General features: G+C 67.3%; 2 protein-coding genes across 3 annotated transcripts; one reads left to right on the forward strand and one right to left on the reverse strand.

Moving 5' to 3' along the window:
• The first annotated feature begins 756 nt into the window (after window positions 1–756).
• On the forward strand, window positions 757–9,924 carry LOC103296139 (ficolin-2). The gene is made up of 9 exons (XM_054726871.1): window positions 757–850; window positions 3,450–3,560; window positions 4,084–4,137; window positions 4,848–4,883; window positions 6,158–6,190; window positions 6,632–6,759; window positions 7,111–7,240; window positions 8,675–8,809; window positions 9,402–9,924. Exons 1-9 carry the CDS (start codon window positions 757–759, stop codon window positions 9,647–9,649), a joined length of 969 nt encoding a protein of 322 aa, XP_054582846.1. The 3' UTR covers window positions 9,650–9,924.
• A 6,947-nt stretch (window positions 9,925–16,871) lies between these two features.
• LOC103296138 (ficolin-1) lies at window positions 16,872–25,368 on the reverse strand. 2 transcript variants are annotated; one of them, XM_054727298.1, is made up of 9 exons: window positions 25,221–25,367; window positions 23,910–24,020; window positions 23,336–23,389; window positions 22,925–22,960; window positions 21,588–21,620; window positions 20,971–21,098; window positions 20,479–20,608; window positions 19,465–19,599; window positions 16,873–17,243 (listed from the first exon to the last, which is right to left on the reverse strand). In XM_054727298.1, the coding sequence occupies exons 1-9, from the start codon at window positions 25,291–25,293 to the stop codon at window positions 16,996–16,998; spliced, it is 948 nt and encodes a 315-aa protein (XP_054583273.1). In that variant the 5' UTR covers window positions 25,294–25,367; the 3' UTR covers window positions 16,873–16,995. The 2 variants fall into 2 exon arrangements, with proteins under 2 accessions (XP_054583274.1, XP_054583273.1); XM_054727299.1 differs by lacking the exon at window positions 21,588–21,620 and having other exon boundaries at window positions 16,872–17,243; window positions 25,221–25,368.
• Between the last annotated feature and the right edge of the window lie 420 nt (window positions 25,369–25,788).

Raw genomic sequence — 25,788 nt, forward strand, 5'->3', positions numbered from 1 at the left:
GAAGTGTGACCCGCTCTGCTGAGCGTGACTGCGGGGTTCTGATTAAAGACACCCGCCCACCCGGCTGGGAGGGGCGCGGGGGACCCTCCTCCCGTCCGGAGCGGCCTGCGGTCCCGGGAAGAAGAGCAGCCTCTGCAGAAGCCAGAGCCCCAGCCCTTTGCGGACCCCCAGCCCTTGCCACCCTCGGGGCAAGTCTCCAGCCCCCGTGGCCGGTGAGCGCCATTTGGCTACGGCCCCGTGCCCCCTCTGCCCTTCTCCCCAACACAAGCAGCTGGCTGTGGGTGACCTGCTGCTCTCCACGCCGCCGGCAGGATGGCAATAAGCGCTCACACGTGGGGTGTAGGGGAGACCGGGCACTGCAGGGGGGCAGGGCGCTGAGGGGCGGGGGTGAGGGGAGACCGGGCACTGCAGGGGGGCAGGGCGCTGAGGGGCGGGGGTGAGGGGAGACCGGGCACTGCAGGGGGGCAGGGTGCTGAGGGGCGGGGGTGAGGGGAGACCGGGCACTGCAGGGGGGCAGGGCGCTGAGGGGCGGGGGTGAGGGGAGACCGGGCACTGCAGGGGGGCAGGGCGCTGAGGGGCGGGGGTGAGGGGAGACCGGGCACTGCAGGGGGGGCAGGGCGCTGAGGGGCGGGGGTGAGGGGAGATGTCCTCTGGAGCTGGGGAGGAAGCGGCCCTCCCCGGCGGCCGTGGGAACTGGAGCCGAGGCGGGGCTCCCGCAGCGATAAAAGGGGGGAGCGCCTTCACAGGGCACCGGGAATGCCGCCCCGCCCAGCAGCCGCTGCCATGGGGCCCGTGGTCCTGGCCCTCGCCCTCCTGGGCACCGCCGCCGCCACGGCCGACAACTGTCCAGGTGAGCCAGGCGCCAGCGGGCAGGCCTGAGGGAGGGCCGGGAGCCGAGAGCCTCTGCCCGGACCACTGCCTGCGTGCCAGCCTCCCCCCCGCCACCTGGGTCCTTCCAGAACATTCTTCTTCGGACTGAGGCTTAACCACCGTCTGTGGTGCACCTGCCTCGGGGTCCTCCCACGAGGGGCCGGAGGGGCCGGCGCGGTCCCACCCACAGGTGGTGTGAGGAGGGGAGGCGTGGAGAGCGCCCCCTCCCCCGGCCGGGTCAGTGCGAGGTCGCTCCCAGCGCTGGGGACCTGCACGGGGGACCTTGAGCCTCAGGGCGGGCGGGCCCCACTGCCTCCCAGAGGTGGCAGAGCAGGAGGGCAGGGGTCCCCCGGTCCCCATGGCCCCCCCTCCTCCCCTGGCCCAGGAGCTCTCAAAGGGCTGCACCCCCTCCGGGGTCTCTGGCTGTGGGCGGGGCGGGGACTGGGGACCAGTGCGCCTCCCAGGGCCCCCGGCGGCCTGCGGTGTCTGGGGGAGCATGTCACGTGTGCCTGGCCTGTGCAGGGGGAGGGGGAGCATGTCACGTGTGCCTGGCCTGTGCAGGGGGAGAGCATGTTAGCGTGTGCCTGGCCTGTGCAGGGGGAGGGACAGCATGTCACGTGTGCCTGGCCTGTGCAGGGGAGGGGGAGCATGTCACGTGTGCCTGGCCTGTGCAGGGGGAGGGGGAGCATGTCACGTGTGCCTGGCCTGTGCGGGGGGAGGGGGAGCATGTCACGTGTGCCTGGCCTGTGCAGGGGGAGGGGGACATGTCACGTGTGCCTGGCCTGTGCAGGGGGAGGGACAGCATGTCACGTGTGCCTGGCCTGTGCAGGGGGAGGGGGAGCATGTCACGTGTGCCTGGCCTGTGCAGGGGGAGGGGGAGCATGTCACGTGTGCCTGGCCTGTGCAGGGGGCAGGGATCATGTCACGTGTGCCTGGCCTGTGCAGGGGGAGGGGGAGCATGTCACGTGTGCCTGGCCTGTGCAGGGGGAGGGGGAGCATGTCACGTGTGCCTGGCCTGTGGGGGGGGAGGGGGACCATGTCACGTGTGCCTGGCCTGTGCAGGGGGAGGGGGAGCATGTCACATGTGCCTGGCCTGTGCGGGGGGAGGGACAGCATGTCACGTGTGCCTGGCCTGTGCGGGGGGAGGGACAGCATGTCACGTGTGCCAGGCCTGTGCAGGGGGAGGGGGACCATGTCACGTGTGCCTCGCCTGTGCGGGGGGAGGGGGACCATGTCACATGTGCCTGGCCTGTGCGGGGGGAGGGACAGCATGTCACGTGTGCCTGGCCTGTGCGGGGGGAGGGACAGCATGTCACGTGTGCCAGGCCTGTGCAGGGGGAGGGGGACCATGTCACGTGTGCCTCGCCTGTGCGGGGGGAGGGGGACCATGTCACATGTGCCTGGCCTGTGCGGGGGGAGGGGGACCATGTCACGTGTGCCTGGCCTGTGCAGGGGGAGGGGGACATGTCACGTGTGCCTGGCCTGTGCAGGGGGAGGGGGACTATGTCACGTGTGCCGGGAGAAAGGCCGGGTGAGTCGGGAAGGAGGACCCTCGGCCACTGGGAATGACACGGCTGAGGTCATTGTCTTCCCACGCGGCGTCTGATTTTCTTTCTTTTAAAACAAAAGGATTTTTTAAAATTTATTATTTTGAGGGGAAGAGTGGTGGGGGAGGGAAGGAGACGTGGATTTGTGTTCCCGTCACTCACGCCCTCAGTGGCTGGTTCGCGGACGCGCCCAGACTGGGGACCGCGCCCACCGTCTCCGCGACCGATGGCGCTCTAACCCGCCGAGCTCCACCAGGGCCTCTTCTGATCGTCCCCAACCCCGGCCCCTCTTTACTGAGCAGAAGTGACGTCCCCGTTGGCTCCGACCAGGGGGCCTGCAGAGGACGGGCCGGCAGACATGGGACCCCAACGGGGCCCCGGGAGGCGGCGGGTTCCCGTCCCCACGCCCTCCCTACAGGCCCTTTATCGTGTGCGGGACGCGCGGGAACCCTCAGAGGCAGGTGCATCTCCGGCTCCAGGTCTGCGGGGGCTGCGGTGTGTCCTCGGGTCACAGGGACCCCCCGCCCTCCGCACCCTCCGGCCCGGGAGTTCCCAGGCCACATGCCCGAGGAATGGGGGAGACGACGCGGCACTGCCCCGGGTCCCCCCTCTCACAGATGCTTCTTGCTGGCATTCCCTGGAAGCGCCCGCCGTGGGGAGCTCTCTCTAAGTCGCACGCATTTGCATCAGCCACTCTGACCCCCCAAAGCCTCCTCCTGCTCTCCTCTGCAGCCGGGGCACAGAGCCCAGAGGGCTGAGTGACTCCCCAGGACACACAGCCTGAGGAGCGGGGTTCCCTGGGGCAGGTGGACCCCGAGGCCGGCCCATCGCCTGGGGGGGACCACCACAGGGTCAGCGGAGGCGGGACCAACTTCCCTCCAGGCTGGGCCCAGCTGAGGGAGGCCGGGCACGGCCATCTGCCAGGCCGGGTCCCCACGGTAGCAGGTCCCTCGGGGGGCGGGGAGGCAGCGGCGCCGGCTCCGCGGGCCCTCGGCCCAGGTCCGCACTGACAGGCGCCCGTCTTCTCTGCAGAAGTGAAGGTGCTGGGGCTGGAGGCCGACAAGCTCGCCATCCTGCGGGGCTGCCCGGGGCTGCCCGGGGCCGCGGGGCCCAAGGGAGAGGCAGGCGCGGACGGCAGGAGAGGTGAGTGCCCGGGTGAGGGGGCGGGGCCCCGTCCCTGCCCAGGGAGACCCGGCGGGCAGGGCCGCCAGCAGGTCTCAGGAGGGGACTGGGGCTTGGTCACCGGGGTGTGGGCCCCTGTGGGAGGGAGCCGGTCGCGGGTCACCCACGGAGCCGCCGGGCCTGTGTGCGCGGCCAGCACGGTTCCTGGTGATGACACCCACCTGCTATGGGGGACCCGGCTGGACTGGCCTCCCTGCCCGCCCTGGTCCCAGCTGAGCCGGGTGGCCTGTCTCCAGGGCGACCACAGCGGGCCCGGCAGGGTCAGCCCATGTAAACCCCCAGGTTCCCCGGACGAGGGCAGAGCTGGGCTCGGGCCCGGTACACTGGGAAGGCTCCTGGTCACAGGTCGTGGCCTCTGACTGGACGGCGGGGCCCTAGGAGGGCTGGGGTCCGGGTCCCCTCCCTCTGGCTCCCGAGCGTCAAACCTGGGGTGCTATGGGCCCGGGTCCGGGAGTTTTGCTCACTGACATGTTTGAATTTGCAGGAGAACCAGGCCCATCCGGAGTCCCTGGGGACGCGGGACCCCCCGGGCCCAAAGGTAACTCACCAAGGAGCATGGAGAGCCCTGGGCAGGACCCCTCGCCCCCCGGGGGCTGAGAGAGAGGAGGGGGCACTTCCCGGGTGTCACATGGGACAATTCCTAACCATAACCTAACGGTAACTGTAATCCTATGTTATCCCAAACCTTAAACTTAACCCTAACGCTAACTAACCCTAAACCTAACTCTACCCTGACACTAAACTTAACCCTATCCCTAACCCTAACCCTACCCTAACCCTAACCCTATCCGTACACCTAACCCTAAACCTATTCTTATCCCTAACCCTAACCCTAACCCAACCCTGACCCTAAACCTAACCCTAACCCTAACCTTCAAACTATTCTTAACCCTAACCCTAACCCTATCCTTGTCCATAACCCTAACCCTAACCCTAACCTTATCCCTAACCCTAACCCTAACCCTATCCTTATCCCTAACCCTAACACTGCCCCAAAGAGGGTGCTCCCTCACCCAGGGTCTGGGTCTGTGTCCAGAGCACCCAGAGTGCCCAGGGCGGATCCCAAACCCAGCCCAGCACTGACCCAGCATAGAAATGAGATCCCGGCTCCCTTGCCCCATCACCTATCCCTGCCCTGGGCTCTCTCAGCCCCAGGACGGTGGGGACAGGTGAGTCCTCCGGCTGACGGGGTCTGGCATGAGCCGTGTCCTCACCCTCCAGCCTGTGCTGACCCTCCTCTCTCTGCAGGAGACCCAGGGGAGAAGGGTGCACGTGGAGAGAAAGGTGAGACCCTCTTGCCTCCCCAGCGGTGGCTTCCCAGACCCTGAACACCAGGGGGTTCCCAGGGTGTGGAGCAGGGGCCTGGGTGGAGACCAGGCCCTTCCCACTATGGGGTGGGTGTGGAGGGCGGGATGGGGACCACACTCCTCTCCGAGCCTGTGCAGCCCATCTCTCCCATCCTGGCCTCGGACCCCTGAGCAGGGCGGCCCTGTCCTCCCGGGACTCTCTGCCTGGGGCTCGAGGAAGTGGGCAATGTTTAAAAATGCAAAGTCGGCCAGAGGCTGTGAGCCCAAGCTGTGGTCACAGACGATGAGCAAATATAGAATACTAGAGGCCTGGTGCATGAAATTTGTGCACGGGGTTGGGGGGGGGGAGGGTCCCTCGGCCCGGCCTGCACCCTCTTCAATCCAGGGCCCCTCGGGGGATGCCCAGGCCTAAACTGGCAGTCGGACATCCCTCTTGCAATCCTGGACTACTGGCTCCTAACCACTCACCTGCCTGCCTGCCTGATCTCCCCTAACCACTCTACCTGCCAGCCTAATCACCCCTAACCACCTCTGCCTGCCTGCCTGGTCGCCCCCAACTGCCCCCGCCCTGATGGCCTAGTCGCTCCTCACTGCCCCCTCTGCCAGCCTAATCGCCCCCAACTCCTCCCCCAATCGGCCTGGTCGGTCCCAACTGCCCCCCTGCTGGCCTGGTCCCTGCAGGCAGCCTGTGTTCGGTCATCCGTCCGGTTGTATCGGTCGTGATGGCCCCTGGCTTTTTACATACTAGGATGTGCCCTGAACTATACATCACACATGCTGTAAATGGGCGTGTGACCATTACACATTTACATGTCCCATGTGCTGGTACAGAATTGGTGACATAGGAAACCTTTGCTCCATATTCCCTTGCACAATGTCCAGGAAGTCAGAGAAAGGAGCCCAGGATGTGCAAACCCTGGTAACTCCTCTCTTGACCCGAGACAGTCACCCTCCCCACCCCGGGCTCACCCCCACTGTGGTCCAATGGGTACACGCCCCTTCCCTGCCCTCCCCTCGGAGCAGCCCGCTTTCCCCGTGTCCCCGAGGCTGCCCTGGGGGCCCAGGAGACAGCTGAGGCTCAGACTCCGCCTCCTGGGAGCAACCAGGGGCTCTTCAGGGAGCAGGCTGGAGCCTTGCTGGGGGGACCAGCCTCCTATGGAAGGATCTAGAAAGGGCCTCTATCTCCTCCTGGTGTTAACGGACCAGGGCTTGGCTGTCCCGCCTCTCACGTGTGTTTGCCTCTCCCCCCAGGAGAGCCATGTGAACCTGAGCGATGTGACACAGGTGGGCAACGAACCCCGAATCTGGTCCCCAGTTTGGCCTGAGGTCGCAGGCGTGCCCGGCCCACCCTGCAGTGAGCACTGGCCTGGGGTTCCCCCTCACAGCCCATCAGCCTGCAGGCCCAGAGGCCCCTCCCTCCCTGCCTCACCGCTGGCCAATCACATGGGACAGCAGTCAGCCCCGCCTCCTCTCCTGCCTTAGGGACCTGAATGACAGTCCTAGTCTCATGCCCCCAAAATATTAGAACCCCAAAGGCCTGGTGCCCGGGGACCAACATGGGGGCGCCCTGGGGGGGCGGGCACGGCACACGGGGCCTGTCCGTCACAGCTGGGTGGCCCTGGTGGGGTCTCTGTCCAGCCCTGGGCCTCCTCCTGCCCACGCAGACCCCACTGTCCCGGCCCTCCCTCGGGTCCTGGGGCCTCTACGTGCCGGTTCCCTTCCCAGGACCTCGGAGCTGCATGGAGATGCGCACCAGGGGGCACGTGCTGAGCGGCTGGCACACCATCTACCTGCCCGACTGCCGGCCGCTGACCGTGCTGTGCGACATGGACACGGACGGCGGGGGCTGGACCGTGAGTGACGGCGTCGGGACGGCTGTGCGGTCCTCGGGGGCGGCCGCCGGGCCCCGGGCCTCACAGACCAGCTCCCCCCCACGCTCCGGGGCCTTGTCACACTGTCCACCCCGGTGTCTGGGCTGCCCCTCTCCCAGGGGACGGAGAGGACCCGACGGGGTGGGTGAGCTCAGGCCGTGGGGCCGGCCCCGAGGACGCCCCGTCCCTCCAGGTGTGGGCTCCGGCCTGTGGCCTCCCCCTCTGAGCTGCCACGTCCTCCTTGGTCCCACGTGGGCGCCCGTCTGCCCGCCCGGGGTCTGTGCTGCGGGCCGGGCCGAGCTGGCGGCAGCGGGCCCGTCTCCCTCCCCACAGGTGTTCCAGCGCAGGGTGGACGGCTCCGTGGACTTCTACCGGGACTGGGCCGCCTACAAGCAGGGCTTCGGCAGCCAGCTGGGCGAGTTCTGGCTGGGCAACGACCACATCCACGCCCTGACCGCCCAGGGTAGGCCGGGCCGGCCGCGGGGTGGGGGCCCAAAACCCACCTGCCCCGACCTGGGCCTGGGCCGCGCGGACAGGAGGCCGCTCCGCTGCCACCGCCCGTGTCGCCTCTGAGAACAGGAAGGTCCCAGCGGGGGGAGCGGGCGTGAGGGCCAGAGGAAGTGGGGGGAGCGGGCGTGAGGGCCAGAGGAAGTGGGGGAGCGGGCGTCAGGGCCAGAGGAAGTGGGGGGGAGCGGGCGTCAGGGCCAGAGGAAGTGGGGTAGCGGGCGTCAGGGCCAGAGGAATTGGGGGGGCAGGCATCAGGGCCAGAGGAAGTGGGGGAGTGGGCATCAGGGCCAGAGGAAGTGGGCGAGCGGGCGTCAGGGCCAGAGGAAGTGGGGGGAGCGGGCGTGAGGGCCAGAGGAAGTGGGGGGAGCGGGCGTCAGGGCCAGAGGAAGTGGGGGGAGCGGGCGTCAGGGCCAGAGGAAGTGGGGGAGCGGGCGTCAGGGCCAGAGGAAGTGGGGGAGCGGGCGTCAGGGCCAGAGAAAGTAGGGGGAGCGGGACGTCAGGGCCGGAGGAAATGGGGGGGCGGGCGTGAGGGCCGGAGGAAGTGGGGTAGCGGGCGTCAGGGCCAGAGGAATTGGGGGGGCAGGCATCAGGGCCAGAGGAAGTGGGGGAGTGGGCATCAGGGCCAGAGGAAGTGGGCGAGCGGGCATCAGGGCCAGAGGAAGTGGGGGGAGCGGGCGTCAGGGCCAGAGGAAGTGGGGGGGAGCGGGGCCTGAGGGCCAGAGGAAGTGGGGGGAGCGGGCGTCAGGGCCAGAGGAAGTGGGGGAGCGGGCGTCAGGGCCAGAGGAAGTGGGGGGAGCGGGACGTCAGGGCCAGAGAAAGTAGGGGGAGCGGGACGTCAGGGCCGGAGGAAATGGGGGGGGCGGGCGTGAGGGCCGGAGGAAGTGGGGGAGCGGGCGTGAGGGCCAGAAGAAGTGGGGGGAGCGGGGTGTCAGGGCCAGAAGAAGTGGGGGGAGCGGGCGTCAGGGCCAGAGGAAGTGGGGGGAGCGGGCCTGAGGGCCAGAGGAAGTGGGCTGTTGGGGGCAGCCCCCTCCGGTCACGGGCCACTGGCACCTTAGAGGCCAACGGGAGACACGGAGGCCCTCATCGGGGTCCGGCCCAGCGCCCAGCCCTGCCCTCGCCGCCCACCGTGTCCCGTCCCTGAACACACGGGAGGCGGCCGCTTCCCGCGAGGCTGTGGCGACTCCAGTCCCTCCCCCCGCCAAAGCCGAGGGGCCCCCTCCTCTCTGGGGCTGGAGGGAGCGCTGGGGGGTTGGCTAGGGACCGTGGGAAGCGCGTGCCCCCCCCCCTCAGCGCCCAGGGACTTCCTGCGGGACCTCGAGGGCACGTCCTGGGATGCCACGATCTGGAAGCTCAGGGTCCCGCTGCCCGCACTGAGCCCCGCCCTCCGCAGGCACCAGTGAGCTCCGTGTGGACCTGGTGGACTTCCAGGGCACCCGCCACTCTGCCAAGTACCAGGCGTTCAGGCTGGGGAGCGAGGCCGAGAATTACAAGCTGGTCCTGGGCGCCTTCGCCGGGGGCAGCGCCGGTGAGTGTCGGCCGCGCGGTGGGGGGTGGGCAGTGGGGGTGGGCAGTGGGGGTGGGCAGTGGGGGTGGGCAGTGGGGGTGGGCAGTGGGGGTGGGCAGTGGGGGGTGGGCAGTGGGGGTGGGCAGTGGGGGGTGGGCAGTGGGGGTGGGCAGTGGGCGGTGGGCAGTGAGAGCGTTCGTGCGGGGTCCTGGCTCTGTGTCCCTGGGGCCTGGGCGGTGCCTTAGCCTCACCGCGTTCCCGCATCCGAACGTTGGGATAACACGCCTCCACCTGAGTGTGCCATGACGCGGGCGGGACACACGGGCACAAAGCGCAGGAGCCGAGGGCTGCTTCCTGCCCGCCGCGTGGCAGCAAGTGGACGGGATGCTCGGCTCGCACGCTCACGGCGCCGCCCTCCCTCCCGTGGGCCTGAGGGACTGCGGCGTCTCGGGCAGTGGCCTCCCCTCTACGTGGCACAGTGCCCGGGGCTGGCGGGCACAGAGCAGAGGAGGGGATACCGAGGCCGGGGTGTCCGCCGACCGAGACCGCTCCGGCCGGACCTGGTGCGGCGCCTCCGGGCGCCCAGTGTACGAGGCCCGCCTCTCCCCGGCAGGTGACTCGCTGACGTCCCACAACAACTCCCGGTTCTCCACCAAAGACCAGGACAACGACGCCAGCTCCTCCCACTGCGCCCAGCAGTACCAGGGCGCCTGGTGGTACTACGCTTGCCACGTGTCCAACCTGAACGGGCTCTACCTCGGTGGCGCCCACCAGAGTTTTGCCAACGGCATCAACTGGCATTCGGGGAAGGGGTACAACTACAGCTACAAGGTGGCCGAGATGAAGGTGCGGCCCGTGTAGGGCGGCCGGCGGCCTGGGGCGTCTCTGACCAGGTCCCGCGTCCCCCAAGCACGGGCACACGAGGCTCTCATGCAAAGGGAGAGCTCGCCCCCGGCCCCTGACCCCGGCCCCTGGCCCCCGGCCCCCTGACCCCAGCCCCGGCCCCCGGCCGTCAGGGACCCTCAGCTTCGAGACCCTGACCGACTCCTAGCCCTTCCTCTCCCGCCGGCCAGGGTGAGGGTGACCCTGACCTTGTGCACCGCTCGCATCCTCAATAAAGCTTCGCCTGGCTGGGCAGGCACACGATGCCAGTCAGATTTGTGCCGTGCCAGTCACTGGTCCTGTGCTACGTCTGGGTACCGGTCCGTGCCCCAGGCCCTGGCAGTGTAGGAAGTTCCCGGAGACGTAAGACAAGGAGGGCAAAGCAGGGCCGTGGCATCTGCGTGCCAGTGACGCTCAAGGGCGCACAGCCCGCCGCCTCCCGGCCGTGGCCGCCAGCGGCCTGCTCGCGGCGGGTTGGCAGCCGCAGGTCACGGGGAAGAGCTCGGACACACGCCGTCTGACCTGCTGCAGGCCCAGACTCTCGCCAGCCAGCCCTGGAGACGCGTGCTGGCCCCCGGCTCAGCGGGAGGGCCGAATCGGTGAGGAATCCCAGGCGAGTCCTGGCTGGGTTAGCCCGGTGGTTAGAGCACCGGCCTTTGACTGAAGGGTCCAGGGTTTGACTCCAGGTCAAGGGCACGTACCTCAGGTTCCATCCCCAGCCCTGCTCGGGGCGTGTGTAGGAGGCAACCCATCCGTGTGTCTCTCTCACATCCGTGTGTCTCTCTGTTCTGCTCCTCCCTCCCTCCCTCTCCCTCCCTTTCTCTCTCTCTCCCCCCACCTCTCTCTCTCCCTCCCTCCCTCCCTCTCTCTCTCTCCCCCCACCTCTCTTTCCCTTCCTCTCTCTCCCTCTCTCCCTCTCTCTCTCTCTCTCTCTCCCTCCCTCTCTCCCTCTCTCCCCCACCTCTCTCTTTCCCTTCCTCTCTCTCTCTCTCCCTCTCTCTCCCTCCCTCTCTCTCCCTCTCCTTCTCTCTCCCTCTCTCTCTCTCCCTCCCTCTTTTTCTCTCTCTCTCTCCCTCTCTCTCTCTCTCTCTCTCTCTCTCTCTCTCTCTCTCTCTCCCCCCCTCTCTCTAAAGATTAATGGGGAAATATCCTCGGTGAGGACTAAACAAAGAAAAAGAAACGCAGAGGAAGCCTGGGGGGAGAAGACGGGGGACAGAGGGGGCTGGTGCTGGGGTCACGGCCTTGCCGACCGGCCTCAGACCACGACCTCGACGAGAACCCGTGTGCCGTGTGCCGTGGCCCTGCGTGTGACGGTGCGGGTTACCATCCCCTCCCACACCGGCCTTTCCGAAGAGGAGGGGCCTGGGAGCCCCCCCGGGCGTGGAGCCAGCCCTGCCCCCATCCACGTCTCAGCCACACGTGAGCCCTCAGTTCCCTTGTCCTTGTCACGGGGCTGATGAGCCATATGTGTGGGGGCCGCCAATGACGGGGTTCCTGGAGCCCCGCCGCCCACCCCAACATGGGGCAGAAGTCCCAGCCAGCAAGCCACGAGCCGGGACCATCCGGAACCCTCCATCTGCGGCCCTGGGCCCGCCCCCACAGGAGGGTGCTCTCGGCTTTAATTGGGGTGCAAGCAGAAGTCCCCGAGTCTTAGACAGAAAGGAGGTGCCGCTGCGCAGCGTCCCGGTCCCCACGGCGCAGGGGCCAGTGCCCGCCCGCGGCCCCGACTGTCCGCGCGGTCCTTTCCTAACGACCCGCGGGCAGGAGCCGCTCACGGCGCCCCGGACCCTGTGCCGGCGGCTGGGCACCGGCCGCGATGCGGGGGGCCCCTCTCTCAGGGCTGGCCCTGCTTCTGGGCAGAGCTGAACCGTCGACGGGACGTCCAGGGGGCTCGCCCACGTCCTCCTCGCGGCCTCTGCGTGCTGGCGGCGCACTCATCTCACCCCCAACACCGGGGGAGCAGTTGGGGGCGCAGCCCGGCAGCCACGGAGCTGCCGTTAGGTGTGGGGCGTCTGCGCTCAGAAAAGACCCGGTGGTGCCCTTTGCTTTTTCACATCGCGTTCGGCTTCTGGAGCCGACACTTCCCAGCGCTCGTCCGCTCGGCTCAGAGGGCCTGGTTTTGTGTCCCTACGGCCGCACCTCCCTGCTTTTCTTTAACACGTTGTAAATACGTGCCCATTGGTTTGAGAGTGAGAGGAAGGGAGGGGGGGAGAGAGAGAGACATCCATGATGAGAGAGCATCACGGATCGGCCGCCTCCCGCACGGCCCCGCTGGGGATGGAGCCCGCATCCCGGGCCTGTGCCCGACCGGGAATCGAACCGCGACCTCAGGGCGAGGCTCGCCCACGGCCCCGCGGCGGCAGGCCTGCCCCTTCCCGGTCAGCGCGTAAGGGCCTGAGAGCTCCCCGTGAGCCCATTGAATCCCTTCGACGCCGCGAAGGGCAGCGGCAGCGGGCGACGTCCGAGCCCCTCCGAGGCGGCTCACTGTCTGAAGCACAGACTCCGCGCACTGAGGAGCCGTTTCTCCTGGAGACGCAGGGAGCCCCCGGGGGAGGCGCGGGTTTCCGGGCCTCCAGCCGTCCAGACCCCTCGGACAGACGCCCGCTGCGGCCACCTCCCGCGTGGGAACCGCCGCGGGGCCCGCCTCAGGCTTCCTGGGTCTCCAGGACGCTTACCGCCCGAGGGAGAGCGGACCGCCCATCAACAGAGGCTCCCGACCGACCGACCGACCGACCGGAGCCGCGGCCAGGCCCCGGGGAGGGGTCAGCGGGGCTGCAGGGGCCCCTCCTCACAGCGAGTGAGCCCAGGACCCCGGACCCCAGGGGGGCGGGGGGGGGGGACGGGCCAGGTCCTGGGAGTGGGTGTCTTCAAAAGCAGTTCCTCCCCAACTGTTTTCCAAGTCACCGAGGACACGCATGACTATGGCGGGAGGTGGAAGCCGCCGCCCACGGGAGTGGGGGGTGGGGGGTGGGTGGGGGGGCGGGGAGGGGGGTCCCCGGCACGGCTGCGGCCAGGCCCCGAGGACGATGGGGTGGAGAAGCCCTTTGTACACAGTGGGCCCTGCGGCCCGTTCCTGGGCGACGCCTTCAAACCCGGCCCACGTTTTGCTGAGCGGTGGCACTTTTTTCCGGATGTGAAACTGCTTTAAAAAACAGGCTTCCTGCCCGAACCCCCAAACCGGGACCGAGGGACGGCGCCTGCGGTGGAAGGGAGGGTCCTGAGTCGGGGGAGGACGCGGGCTCCTCCGGCCGTCTCACCCGCGAGTCCTCCCACGCGGGCCTTTTCCTGGCTGTGCTCGGAGCGGGACGTGGCCCTGGGAGCCGGCCAGAGGTGGGTGTCGCCGGCTTGGAAGTTGGAGGGAGGGGCCAAGGCCAGGGACTGCCAGAGGCCCGTGTGGCTCAGTGGTTGGAGCGTCAGCCCTCTGACTGAAGGGTCACGGGTTCGATTCCGGCCAAGGGCACATACCCGGATTGCAGGCTTGATCCCCGGCCCCGGCGGGGGGTGTGGGGGGAGCAACCAATCCATGTGTCTCTCTCACAAGGAGGGTTCTCTCTGTCCCCCCCCCCCCCTTCCACTCTCTCGAACCTGCAGTGGGACATTCCCTCGGGTGAGGATCAGCAATGGGAACAGCGGGACACATTCTCCCTGGAGCCTCCGGAAGGCGGGGCGGCGTCCAGTCCGGGGAGACCCCCTCGGCCTCTAAATGCTTAGCGCACGTAGGGGCTTGGAGCCTCGCGTCCGTGGTAACGCGTCGCGGCAGCAGAAAGCTGTACGTGCGTGTTGCTGCGTGACCGGCCCACTGCGCCTTCCCTTGCCTTCTGGAAGGTCCTCGGACAAGCAGGGCGATCGAGTGGCCAACCTCTCCCTTCACGCCGGGGCCTCGGGCGGCGAGTAAGATGTCTGTTAGCCCTGCCCGGCGGCAGGGCTCAGCGGGTGAGCGCTGACCTAGGAACCAGGAGGTCACGGTTTGATTCCCTGGTCAGGGCACAGGCCCGGGTTGCGGGCTCGATCCCCAGGGCGGGGCATGAAGGTGGCAGCCGATCCATGATTCTCATCATTGATGTTTCTCTCCCTGCTCCTTCCTCTCTGAGATCAATACAAATATTTAAAAGTAAAAGATGTGTCTGGGGCCGGAGACCGGGACTCTCCTAGGGAACCTTAGGCTGGGTCACCTGTAGGTTAGGTCACCTGTAGGTTAGGTCACCTGTAGGTTAGGTCACCTGTAGGCTAGGTCACCTGTAGGTTAGGTCACCTGTAGGCTGGGTCACCTGTAGGTTAAGTCACCTGTAGGTTAGGTCACCTGTAGGTTAGGTCACCTGTAGGTTAGGTCACCTGTAGGCTGGGTCACCTGTAGGCTGGGTCACCTGTAGGCTGGGTCACCTGTAGGTTAGGTCACCTGTAGGCTGGGTCACCTGTAGGTTAGGTCACCTGTAGGCTGGGTCACCTGTAGGTTAGGTCACCTGTAGGTTAGGTCACCTGTAGGTTAGGTCACCTGTAGGCTGGGTCACCTGTAGGTTAGGTCACCTGTAGGTTAGGTCACCTGTAGGTTAGGTCACCTGTAGGCTGCGTCACCTGTAGGTTAGGTCACCTGTAGGTTAGGTCACCTGTAGGTTAGGTCACCTGTAGGCTGGGTCACCTGTAGGTTAAGTCACCTGTAGGTTAGGTCACCTGTAGGTTAGGTCACCTGTAGGCTGGGTCACCTGTAGGCTGGGTCACCTGTAGGTTAGGTCACCTGTAGGTTAGGTCACCTGTAGGCTGGGTCACCTGTAGGTTGGGTCACCTGTAGGTTAGGTCACCTGTAGGTTGGGTCACCTGTAGGTTGGGTCACCTGTAGGTTAGGTCACCTGTAGGTTAGGTCACCTGTAGGTTGGGTCACCTGTAGGTTAGGTCACCTGTAGGTTAGGTCACCTTAGGCTGGGTCACCTGTAGGTTAGGTCACCTGTAGGTTAGGTCACCTGTAGGCTGGGTCACCTGTAGGTTAGGTCACCTGTAGGTTAGGTCACCTGTAGGTTAGGTCACCTGTAGGTTGGGTCACCTGTAGGTTAGGTCACCTTAGGCTGGGTCACCTGTAGGTTAGGTCACCTGTAGGTTGGGTCACCTGTAGGTTAGGTCACCTGTAGGTTAGGTCACCTGTAGGTTAGGTCACCTGTAGGTTAGGTCACCTGTAGGTTAGGTCACCTGTAGGTTAGGTCACCTTAGGCTGGGTCACCTGTAGGTTAGGTCACCTGTAGGTTAGGTCACCTGTAGGTTAGGTCACCTGTAGGCTGGGTCACCTGTAGGTTAGGTCACCTGTAGGTTAGGTCACCTTAGGCTGGGTCACCTGTAGGTTAGGTCACCTGTAGGTTGGGTCACCTGTAGGTTGGGTCACCTGTAGGTTAGGTCACCTGTAGGTTAGGTCACCTGTAGGCTGGGTCACCTGTAGGTTAGGTCACCTGTAGGTTGGGTCACCTGTAGGTTAGGTCACCTGTAGGTTAGGTCACCTGTAGGCTGGGTCACCTGTAGGTTAGGTCACCTGTAGGTTAGGTCACCTGTAGGTTAGGTCACCTGTAGGTTGGGTCACCTGTAGGCTGGGTCACCTGTAGGTTAGATCACCTGTAGGCTGGGTCACCTGTAGGTTAGGTCACCTTAGGCTGGGTCACCTTAGGCTGGGTCACCTGTAGGTTAGGTCACCTTAGGCTGGGTCACCTGTAGGTTGGGTCACCTTAGGCTGGGTCACCTGTAGGTTAGGTCACCTGTAGGTTGGGTCACCTGTAGGTTAGGTCACCTGTAGGTTGGGTCACCTGTAGGTTAGGTCACCTGTAGGTTAGGTCACCTTAGGCTGGGTCACCTGTAGGTTAGGTCACCTGTAGGTTAGATCACCTGTAGGTTGGGTCACCTGTAGGTTAGGTCACCTGTAGGCTGGGTCACCTGTAGGTTAGGTCACCTGTAGGTTAGGTCACCTGTAGGCTGGGTCACCTGTAGGTTGGGTCACCTGTAGGTTAGGTCACCTGTAGGTTAGGTCACCTTAGGCTGGGTCACCTGTAGGTTAGGTCACCTGTAGGTTAGGTCACCTTAGGCTGGGTCACCTGTAGGTTGGGTCACCTGTAGGTTGGGTCACCTGTAGGTTAGGTCACCTGTAGGCTGGGTCACCTGTAGGTTAGGTCACCTGTAGGCTGGGTCACCTGTAGGTTAGGTCACCTGTAGGCTGGGTCACCTGTAGGTTGGGTCACCTGTAGGTTAGGTCACCTGTAGGCTGGGTCACCTGTAGGTTAGGTCACCTGTAGGTTGGGTCACCTGTAGGTTAGGTCACCTGTAGGTTAGGTCACCTGTAGGCTGGGTCACCTGTAGGCTGGGTCACCTGTAGGTTAGGTCACCTGTAGGCTGGGTCACCTGTAGGCTGGGTCACCTGTAGGCTGGGTCACCTGTAGGTTAGGTCACCTGTAGGTTAGGTCACCTTAGGCTGGGTCACCTGTAGGTTAGGTCACCTTAGGCTGGGTCACCTGTAGGCTGGGTCACCTGTAGGTTAGGTCACCTGTAGGTTAGGTCACCTTAGGCTGGGTCACCTGTAGGCTGGGTCACCTGTAGGCTGGGTCACCTGTAGGTTAGGTCACCTGTAGGTTAGGTCACCTTAGGCTGGGTCACCTGTAGGCTGGGTCACCTGTAGGTTGGGTCACCTTAGGCTGGGTCACCTGTAGGTTAGGTCACCTGTAGGTTAGGTCACCTGTAGGTTAGGTCACCTTAGGCTGGGTCCCCTTAGGCTGGGTGGCCGTGACGCAGCCCGGTGTGCGGCCGCCTGCTCTCGGGCTGTGGGAGGCGGGCCCTGCCGCACGGTATTTGGGTATTTGGTGTCACCGACTCCGGCTCCCCACAGCGGGGGAGGGGGGAGGAGGGGGCAGGGTGGCGGCGTTTCGGCCGTTCTCAGGGCTCAGCCACCCCTGACCTTCGCTCTGCCCTGTTGGAGGCAGAAGGGGGTCCCGTTCAACGCTTCCCCCCTTTGATGAGAGTTTTCCAGGCTCGCGGCGACCTTTTGACCCGTGTGGGAAGGTGCTGTGAGTCAGGACGGGCGCCGGGGACTTTGGGGTGCGGGAAGCATCGCGCCAGCCATTTGGGGTGTGCGTGGAAAAGCCACCTGCCCGGGGAAGCCCCGCACGGAAAGGCCTTGGGCAAAGGCGCCAAGAGACACAGACACGGACAAGCCCGACGCTGTCTGCTCAGCAACGTCCCTGTAATTCCTCCTCCGGGCTGGGGGGGGGGGGGGCTGTGGGGCGAGGGGGGGGGCGGCTGTGGGGTGGGGGCAGGGCGCAGGGGCGGGAGCGCCTCCCAGGGGACGGTGAGGCTCCGGGGGGCTAGGCGGGCCGCAGCTTCATCTCGGCCACCTTGTAGCTGTACTTGTGGCCTCGCCCCGACTTCCAGTTGATGCCGTCGGCGTGGCTCTCGTGGGGGCCCCCGAGGTAGCGCCCGTTCAGGTTGGACACGTGGCAGTTGCGGTACCACCAGCCGCCCCCGAACCTCTGGGCGCAGTTCCCGGCGTTCTGGTCGTGGTCCCGGTCCTCGGTGGAGAAGGAGGCGTTGTTGTGGGACGTCAGGGAGTCGCCTGCTCAGAGGGACACGGGGCGGGGAGGGGGGGCTGTCGGTGCTGAAGAGAAAGCGCTGCGTCGGGGTCCCCCCAGGTCCTGCTCCCGCCTCTCCTCAGGGCCCTGCACCTCGGAGACCAGCGGCCCAGCCCCAGGGCCCGGAGCCCACACAGGCCTGGGGGCCCCTGACCCGGGGCCCAGAATCTCCCCGGGGACTCTCCTCCCTCTGCTGCGCTCCCCCATTTCCTCCCGGCCCCCAGACCCCGGGGCCCTCCGTTCTTTCCCCGGGGTGCCCTCCCTGCTGCCTGTGCCTGCCCCCCCACCCGTACCTGTCCCCCCAGCCTGTACCTGTCCCCCCTCCTGTACCTGTCCCCCCAGCCTGTACCTGTCCCCCCTCCTGTACCTGTCCCCCCAGCCTGTACCTGCCCCCCCGCCTGTACCTGTCCCCCCAGGCTGTACCTGTCCCCCCAGCCTGTACCTGTCCCCCCGCCTGTACCTGTCCCCCCCGCCTGTACCTGTCCTCCCTCCTGTACCTGTCCCCCCAGCCTGTACCTGCCCCCCCGCCTGTACCTGTCCCCCCAGGCTGTACCTGTCCCCCCTCCTGTACCTGTCCCCCCTCCTGTACCTGTCCCCCCTCCTGTACCTGTCCCCCCAGCCTGTACCTGTCCCCCCAGCCTGTACCTGTCCCCCCTCCTGTACCTGTCCCCCCGCCCGTACCTGTCCCCCCAGCCTGTACCTGTCCCCCCCGCCCGTACCTGTCCCCCCCGCCTGTACCTGTCCCCCCTCCTGTACCTGTCCCCCCTCCTGTACCTGTCCCCCCCGCCTGTACCTGTCCCCCCTCCTGTACCTGTCCCCCCAGCCTGTACCTGTCCCCCCAGCCTGTACCTGTCCCCCCTGCCTGTACCTGTCCCCCCTCCTGTACCTGTCCCCCCAGCCTGTACCTGTCCCCCCTGCCTGTACCTGTCCCCCCAGCCTGTACCTGTCCCCCCCGCCTGTACCTGTCCCCCCTCCTGTACCTGTCCCCCCTCCTGTACCTGTCCCCCCCCCCGCCTATACCTGTCCCCCCAGGCTGTACCTGTCCCCCCTCCTGTACCTGTCCCCCCTCCTGTACCTGTCCCCCCCGCCCGTACCTGTCCCCCCAGCCTGTACCTGTCCCCCCAGCCTGTACCTGTCCCCCCTCCTGTACCTGTCCCCCCCAGCCTGTACCTGTCCCCCCTCCTGTACCTGTCCCCCCTGCCTGTACCTGTCCCCCCTCCTGTACCTGTCCCCCCCTGCCTGTACCTGTCCCCCCTCCTGTACCTGTCCCCCCTGCCTGTACCTGTCCCCCCTCCTGTACCTGTCCCCCCTCCTGTACCTGTCCCCCCCCCGCCTATACCTGTCCCCCCAGGCTGTACCTGTCCCCCCCGCCTGTACCTGTCCCCCCTCCTGTACCTGTCCCCCCTCCTGTACCTGTCCCCCCCCGCCTATACCTGTCCCCCCAGGCTGTACCTGTCCCCCCCGCCTGTACCTGTCCCCCCTCCTGTACCTGTCCCCCCTCCTGTACCTGTCCCCCCCCCCGCCTATACCTGTCCCCCCAGGCTGTACCTGTCCCCCCCGCCTGTACCTGTCCCCCCTCCTGTACCTGTCCCCCCTCCTGTACCTGTCCCCCCCCCCCGCCTATACCTGTCCCCCCCTGCCTGTACCTGTCCCCCCTCCTGTACCTGTCCCCCCTCCTGTACCTGTCCCCCCCCCCCGCCTATACCTGTCCCCCCAGGCTGTACCTGTCCCCCCCGCCTGTACCTGTCCCCCCAGGCTGTACCTGTCCCCCCTCCTGTACCTGTCCCCCCCTCCTGTACCTGTCCCCCCTCCTGTACCTGTCCCCCCAGCCTGTACCTGTCCCCCCAGCCTGTACCTGTCCCCCCAGCCTGTACCTGTCCCCCCCGCCTGTGCCTGTCGCTGGGCTTCATCCTCCGTCCCCGGTCCCCCTGGTCCCTCAGAGCAGGCACAGCGCCGCCCTTGTGTGGGCCCGGCCTCCTCTCCAGCCAGGCACACAGCTCACTGTGGTTCCTGCCCCCTCAGGCCCACACACCACCCAGCCTCAGCCTTACCCCTCCTTAGAGATGGAGAGGCCGGGCTCAGAGAGAGAGGCCGGAGCCCAGGCCCCCAGGGACACAGAGCCAGGACACCTCGCATATGCTCCCCACTGCCCACCCCCACCGCCCACCCCCACCGCCCACCCCCCACCGCGCGGCCGACACTCACCGGCGCTGCCCCCGGCGAAGGCGCCCAGGACCAGCTTGTACTTCTCGGCCTCGCTCCCCAGCCTGAACGCCTGGTACTTGGCAGAGTGGCGGGTGCCCTGGAAGTCCACCAGGTCCACACGGAGCTCGCTGGTGCCTGCGGAGGGCGGGGCTCAGTGCGGGCAGCGGGACCCTGAGCTTCCAGATCGTGGCATCCCAGGATGTGCCCTCGAGGTCCCGCAGGAAGTCCCCGGGCGCTGAGGGGGGGGGGGCACGCGCTTCCCACGGTCCCTAGCCAACCCCCCAGCGCTCCCTCCAGCCCCAGAGAGGAGGGGGCCCCTCGGCTTTGGCGGGGGGAGGGACTGGAGTCGCCACAGCCTCGCGGGAAGCGGCCGTCTCCCGTGTGTTCGGGGACGGGACACGGTGGGCGGCGAGGGCAGGGCTGGGCGCTGGGCCGGACCCCGATGAGGGCCTCCGTGTCCCCCGTTGGCCTCTAAGGTGCCAGTGGCCCGTGACCGGAGGGGGCTGCCCCCAACAGCCCACTTCCTCTGGCCCTGACGCCCGCTCCCCCCACTTCCTCTGGCCCTCACGCCCGCTCCCCCACTTCCTCTGGCCCTGACGCCCGCTCCCCCACTTCCTCTGGCCCTGACGCCCGCTCCCCCCACTTCCTCTGGCCCTGATGTCCCGCTCCTCCACTTCCTCTGGCCCTGACGCCCGCTCCCCCCACTTCCTCTGGCCCTGACGCCCGCTCCCCCCACTTCCTCTGGCCCTGACGCCCGCTCCCCCACTTCCTCTGGCCCTCACGCCCGCTCCCCCCACTTCCTCTGGCCCTGACGCCCGCTCCCCCACTTCCTCTGGCCCTCACGCCCGCTCCCCCACTTCCTCTGGCCCTCACGCCCGCTCCCCCCGCTGGGACCTTCCTGTTCTCAGAGGCGACACGGGCGGTGGCGGCGGAGCGGCCCCCTGTCCGCGCGGCCCAGGCCCAGGTCAGGGCAGGTGGGTTTTGGGCCCCCACCCCGCGGCCGGCCCGGCCTACCCTGGGCGGTCAGGGCGTGGATGTGGTCGTTGCCCAGCCAGAACTCGCCCAGCTGGCTGCCGAAGCCCTGCTTGTAGGCGGCCCAGTCCCGGTAGAAGTCCACGGAGCCGTCCACCCTGCGCTGGAACACCTGTGGGGAGGGAGACGGGCCCGCTGCCGCCAGCTCGGCCCGGCCCGCAGCACAGACCCCGGGCGGGCAGACGGGCGCCCACGTGGGACCAAGGAGGACGTGGCAGCTCAGAGGGGGAGGCCACAGGCCGGAGCCCACACCTGGAGGGACGGGGCGTCCTCGGGGCCGGCCCCACGGCCTGAGCTCACCCACCCCGTCGGGTCCTCTCCGTCCCCTGGGAGAGGGGCAGCCCAGACACCGGGGTGGACAGTGTGACAAGGGCCCCGGAGCGTGGGTCCTCCCCGGGGGGAGCTGGTCTGTGAGGCCCGGGGCCCGGCGGCCGCCCCCGAGGACCGCACAGCCGTCCCGACGCCGTCACTCACGGTCCAGCCCCCGCCGTCCGTGTCCATGTCGCACAGCACGGTCAGCGGCCGGCAGTCGGGCAGGTAGATGGTGTGCCAGCCGCTCAGCACGTGCCCCCTGGTGCGCATCTCCATGCAGCTCCGAGGTCCTGGGAAGGGAACCGGCACGTAGAGGCCCCAGGACCCGAGGGAGGGCCGGGACAGTGGGGTCTGCGTGGGCAGGAGGAGGCCCAGGGCTGGACAGAGACCCCACCAGGGCCACCCAGCTGTGACGGACAGGCCCCGTGTGCCGTGCCCGCCCCCCCAGGGCGCCCCCATGTTGGTCCCCGGGCACCAGGCCTTTGGGGTTCTAATATTTTGGGGGCATGAGACTAGGACTGTCATTCAGGTCCCTAAGGCAGGAGAGGAGGCGGGGCTGACTGCTGTCCCATGTGATTGGCCAGCGGTGAGGCAGGGAGGGCGGGGCTGACTGCTGTCCCATGTGATTTGCTAGTGGTGAGGCAGGAGGGCGGGGCCTCTGGGCCTGCAGGCTGATGGGCTGTGAGGGGGGACCCAGGCCAGTGCTCACTGCAGGGTGGGCCGGGCACGCCTGTGACCTCAGGCCAAACTGGGGACCAGATTCGGGGTTCATTGCCCACCTGTGTCACATCGCTCAGGTTCACATGGCTCTCCTGGGGGGAGAGGCAAACACACGTGAGAGGCAGGATGGCCAAGCCCTGGTCCCTTAGCACCAGGAGGAGATAGAGGCCCTTTCTAGATCCTTCCATAGGAGGCTGGTCCCCCCTGCAAGGCCCCAGCCTGCTCCCTGAGGAGCCCCTGGTTGCTCCCAGGAGGCGGAGTCTGAGCCTCAGCTGTCTCCTGGGCCCCCAGGGCAGCCTCGGGGACACGGGGAAAGCGGGCTGCTCCGTGGGGAGGGCAGGGAAGGGGCGTGTACCCATTGGACCACAGTGGGGGTGAGCCCGGGGTGGGGAGGGTGACTGTCTCCGGTCAAGAGAGGAGTTACCAGGGTTTGCACATCCTGGGCTCCTTTCTCTGACTTCCTGGACATTGTGCAAGGGGATATGGAGCAAAGGTTTCCTATGTCATCAATTCTGTACCAGCACATGGGACATGTAAATGTGTAATGGTCACACGCCCATTTACAGCATGTGTGATGAGTAGTTCAGGGCACATCCTAGTATGTAAAAAGCCAGGGGCCATCACGACCGATACAACCGGACGGATGACCGAACACAGGCTGTGTGCAGCGACCAGGCCAACAGGGGGGCAGTTGGAGGTAACCAGGCCAGCAGGGGGGCAGTTGGGACCGACCAGGCCGATTGGGGGAGGAGTTGGGGGCGATTAGGCTGGCAGAGGGGGCAGTGAGGAGCGACTAGGCCATCAGGGCGGGGGCAGTTGGGGGCGACCAGGCAGGCAGGCAGAGGTGGTTAGGGGTGATTAGGCTGGCAGGTAGAGTGGTTAGGGGAGATCAGGCAGGCAGGCAGGTGAGTGGTTAGGAGCCAGTAGTCCAGGATTGCAAGAGGGATGTCCGACTGCCAGTTTAGGCCTGGGCATCCCCCGAGGGGCCCTGGATTGGAGAGGGTGCAGGCCGGGCTGAGGGACCCCCCTCCCCCCAACCCCGTGCACAAATTTCATGCACCAGGCCTCTAGTATTCTATATTGGCTCATCGTCTGTGACCACAGCTTGGGCTCACAGCCTCTGGCCGACTTTGCATTTTTAAACATTGCCCACTTCCTCGAGCCCCAGGCAGAGAGTCCCGGGAGGACAGGGCCGCCCTGCTCAGGGGTCCGAGGCCAGGATGGGAGAGATGGGCTGCACAGGCTCGGAGAGGAGTGTGGTCCCCATCCCGCCCTCCACACCCACCCCATAGTGGGAAGGGCCTGGTCTCCACCCAGGCCCCTGCTCCACACCCTGGGAACCCCCTGGTGTTCAGGGTCTGGGAAGCCACCGCTGGGGAGGGCAGGAGGGTCTCACCTTTCTCTCCACGTGCACCCTTCTCCCCTGGGTCTCCTGCAGAGAGAGGAGGGTCAGCACAGGCTGGAGGGCGAGGACACGGCTCATGCCAGACCCCGTCAGCCGGAGGACTCACCTGTCCCCACCGTCCTGGGGCTGAGAGAGCCCAGGGCAGGGATAGGTGATGGGGCAAGGGAGCCGGGATCTCATTTCTATGCTGGGTCAGTGCTGGGCTGGGTTTGGGATCCGCCCTGGGCACTCTGGGTGCTCTGGACACAGACCCAGACCCTGGGTGAGGGAACACCCTGTTTCAGGCAGGGTTGGCCCCTAAAAAGCCCCATGTGACACCCGGGAAGTGCCCCCTCCTCTCTCTCTGCCCCCGGGGGGGTGAGGGGTCCTGCCCAGGGCTCTCCATGCTCCTTGGTGAGTTACCTTTGGGCCCAGGGGGTCCCGCCTTCCCAGGGACTCCGGATGGGCCTGGTTCTCCTGCAAATTCAAACATGTCAGTGAGCAAAACTCCCGGAAACAGGCCCGTAGCACCCCCAGGTTTGACGCTCGGGAGCCAGAGGGAGGGGACCCGGACCCCAGCCCTCCTAGGGACCCGCCGTCCACTCAGAGGGCATGACCTGCGACCAGGAGCCTTCCCCGGGGACCGGGCCCGAGCCCAGCTCTGCCCTCGTCCGGGGAACCTGGGGGTTTGCATGAGCTGTGGCTGCCGGGCCCGCTGTGGTCGCCCTGCAGACAGGCCACCCGGCTCAGCTGGGACCAGGGCGGGCAGGGAGGCCAGTCCAGCCGGGTCCCCCGTAGCAGGTGGGTCATCACCAGGAGCCGTGCTGGCCGCCCACACAGCCCGGCGGCTCCGTGGGTGACCTGCGACCGGCTCCCTCCCACGGGGCCCACACCCCGGTGACCAAGCCCCAGTCCCCTCCTGAGACCTGCTGGCGGCCCTGCCCGCCGGGTCTCCCTGGGCAGGGACGGGGCCCCGCCCCCTCACCCGGGCACTCACCTCTCCTGCCGTCCGCGCCTGCCTCTCCCTTGGGCCCCGCGGCCCCGGGCAGCCCCGGGCAGCCCCGCAGGATGGCGAGCTTGTCGGCCTCCAGCCCCAGCACCTTCACTTCTGCAGAGAAGACGGGCGCCTGTCAGTGCGGACCTGGGCCGAGGGCCCCGCGGAGCCGGCGCCGCTGCCTCCCCGCCCCCCGAGGGACCTGCCACCGTGGGGACCCGGCCTGGCAGATGGCCGTGCCCGGCCTCCCTCAGCTGGGCCCAGCCTGGAGGGGAGTTGGTCCCGCCTCCGCTGACCCTGTGGTGGTCCCCCCCCAGGCGATGGGCCGGCCTTGGGGTCCACCTGCCCCGGGGAACCCGCTGCTCAGGCTGTGTGTCCTGGGGAGTCACTCAGCCCTCTGCGCTCTGTGCCCCGGCTGCAGAGGAGAGCAGAAGGAGGCTTTGGGGGGTCAGAGTGGCTGATGCGAATGCGTGCGACTTAGAGAGAGCTCCCCACGGCGGGCGCTTCCAGGGAATGCCAGCAAGAAGCATCTGTGAGAGGGGGACCCGGGGCAGTGCCGCGTCGTCTCCCCCATTCCTCGGGCATGTGGCCTGGGAACTCCCGGGCCGGAGGGTGCGGAGGGCGGGGGGTCCCTGTGACCCGAGGACACACCGCAGCCCCCGCAGACCTGGAGCCGGAGATGCACCTGCCTCTGAGGGTTCCCGCGCGTCCCGCCCACGATAAAGGGCCTGTAGGGAGGGCGTGGGGACGGGAACCCGCCGCCTCCCGGGGCCCCGCTGCCGGTTTTATGGGGGCCCCTCTCTGCTCTGCCCACCCCAGAAGCTGCCGCATCCGTACGTCACCACCTTGGTGGCCAGTCAGTGGTCAGTACCATCGCCAGCTGCGTCCTGTCCACCGGCTACGGACCCGGAGGGAGGCCGCTCCCACTTAGACCCTGAATATCCTGATTCGGACTCTGCGGTTGGGGCCCAAAAATGGCATTAACCGTCCCCGAGGAGGCGGGTGTCCCTGGATTAGAGCCTTGGGGCGCCTCCCGGGAAGCCCTGAGAATACGGGGCGAAGGGCTGTTCCTCTCCCCATGGCCGGGCAGCCCTGGCCACGCCCCGGGGGGCCGCCCCGGGCTTGAGGGTCAGACAGGCCGGCGTGGACCCCTCTCCTTCCACCCGTGTGACCTCGGCCCCCTCCCCGCCTGAGGCTAGGCCGGCGGCGGAGCATCTGGGGAAGGAGGCGCGTGGAGCGGGACCCCTGCGCTGTGCGGGCTCAGTGAGCGGCGTTGGCGGCAGCCAGAGACCGGAAGGTTCCGGCCCGTCTCACCGGGGCAGGTGTCCGCAGTCTGGGCCGCCAGGGCCTTGCAGGTCAGGAGCAGGAGCAGCGTGCCGGGCCCCATGGCCTCTGGTCTCGGGCCTTGAGCCTTGTGAGCGGGAAGTCAGCCGAACCCCGGCTGTTTCTCAATCCCAGGGGCGCCCACTTCCGAGGGACTCGGGCTCCGATGACAGCAACAGGATCCCCAAGGGCGTGTCCTTCCCCCGGGGCCCCACCGGGCGCCCTCTGAACCGCCCACATTCCCCCCAGCGGGGCGCCCCCCCCCCACCCCAGGCGAGAGAGCCCCGGGCCCCTGCTGGGAAGGTCTGGCCCTGGGGCCTCAGGAGAGCCGGCCTGAGCCCCTTTCGCAGCACCAGCTACACCCAGGGGATCCGCGAGGGCGGCTGGGGATCTGCCCTCCCGCCTGTGATTTCTAGAATATTCCGGGTCTGAGCCCGTGTGGGCACCCGCTGTGGAGGGGAGACGCCATCTGGGCCCTGTTGTGCCGAGCACGGCTGCCAGCCCGCGGGCGGCGTCTGTCATCCGAGTTTCACGGGCGGAGCGAGAAGTCACGGCCGGT

The sequence above is a fragment of the Eptesicus fuscus genome, chromosome 15 (genome assembly GCF_027574615.1).
Source record: "Eptesicus fuscus isolate TK198812 chromosome 15, DD_ASM_mEF_20220401, whole genome shotgun sequence".
NCBI classification, from domain to species: Eukaryota; Metazoa; Chordata; class Mammalia; order Chiroptera; family Vespertilionidae; genus Eptesicus; species Eptesicus fuscus.

Excerpts from the sequence above, each read along its gene's own strand:
- LOC103296138 (XM_054727298.1), bottom strand. The coding sequence starts at position 25,293 with ATGGGGCCCGGCACGCTGCTCCTGCTCCTGACCTGCAAGGCCCTGGCG. Across the intron at positions 24,021-25,220 it reads GACTGCGGACACCTGCCCCG|AAGTGAAGGTGCTGGGGCTG; the intron begins GTGAGACGGGCC and ends TCTTCTCTGCAG. Across the intron at positions 21,099-21,587 it reads ACCTGAGCGATGTGACACAG|GACCTCGGAGCTGCATGGAG; the intron begins GTGGGCAATGAA and ends TTCCCTTCCCAG.
- LOC103296139 (XM_054726871.1), top strand. The coding sequence starts at position 757 with ATGCCGCCCCGCCCAGCAGCCGCTGCCATGGGGCCCGTGGTCCTGGCC. Across the intron at positions 4,884-6,157 it reads GGGTGCACGTGGAGAGAAAG|GAGAGCCATGTGAACCTGAG; the intron begins GTGAGACCCTCT and ends CTCTCCCCCCAG. Across the intron at positions 6,760-7,110 it reads CGGACGGCGGGGGCTGGACC|GTGTTCCAGCGCAGGGTGGA; the intron begins GTGAGTGACGGC and ends CCCTCCCCACAG.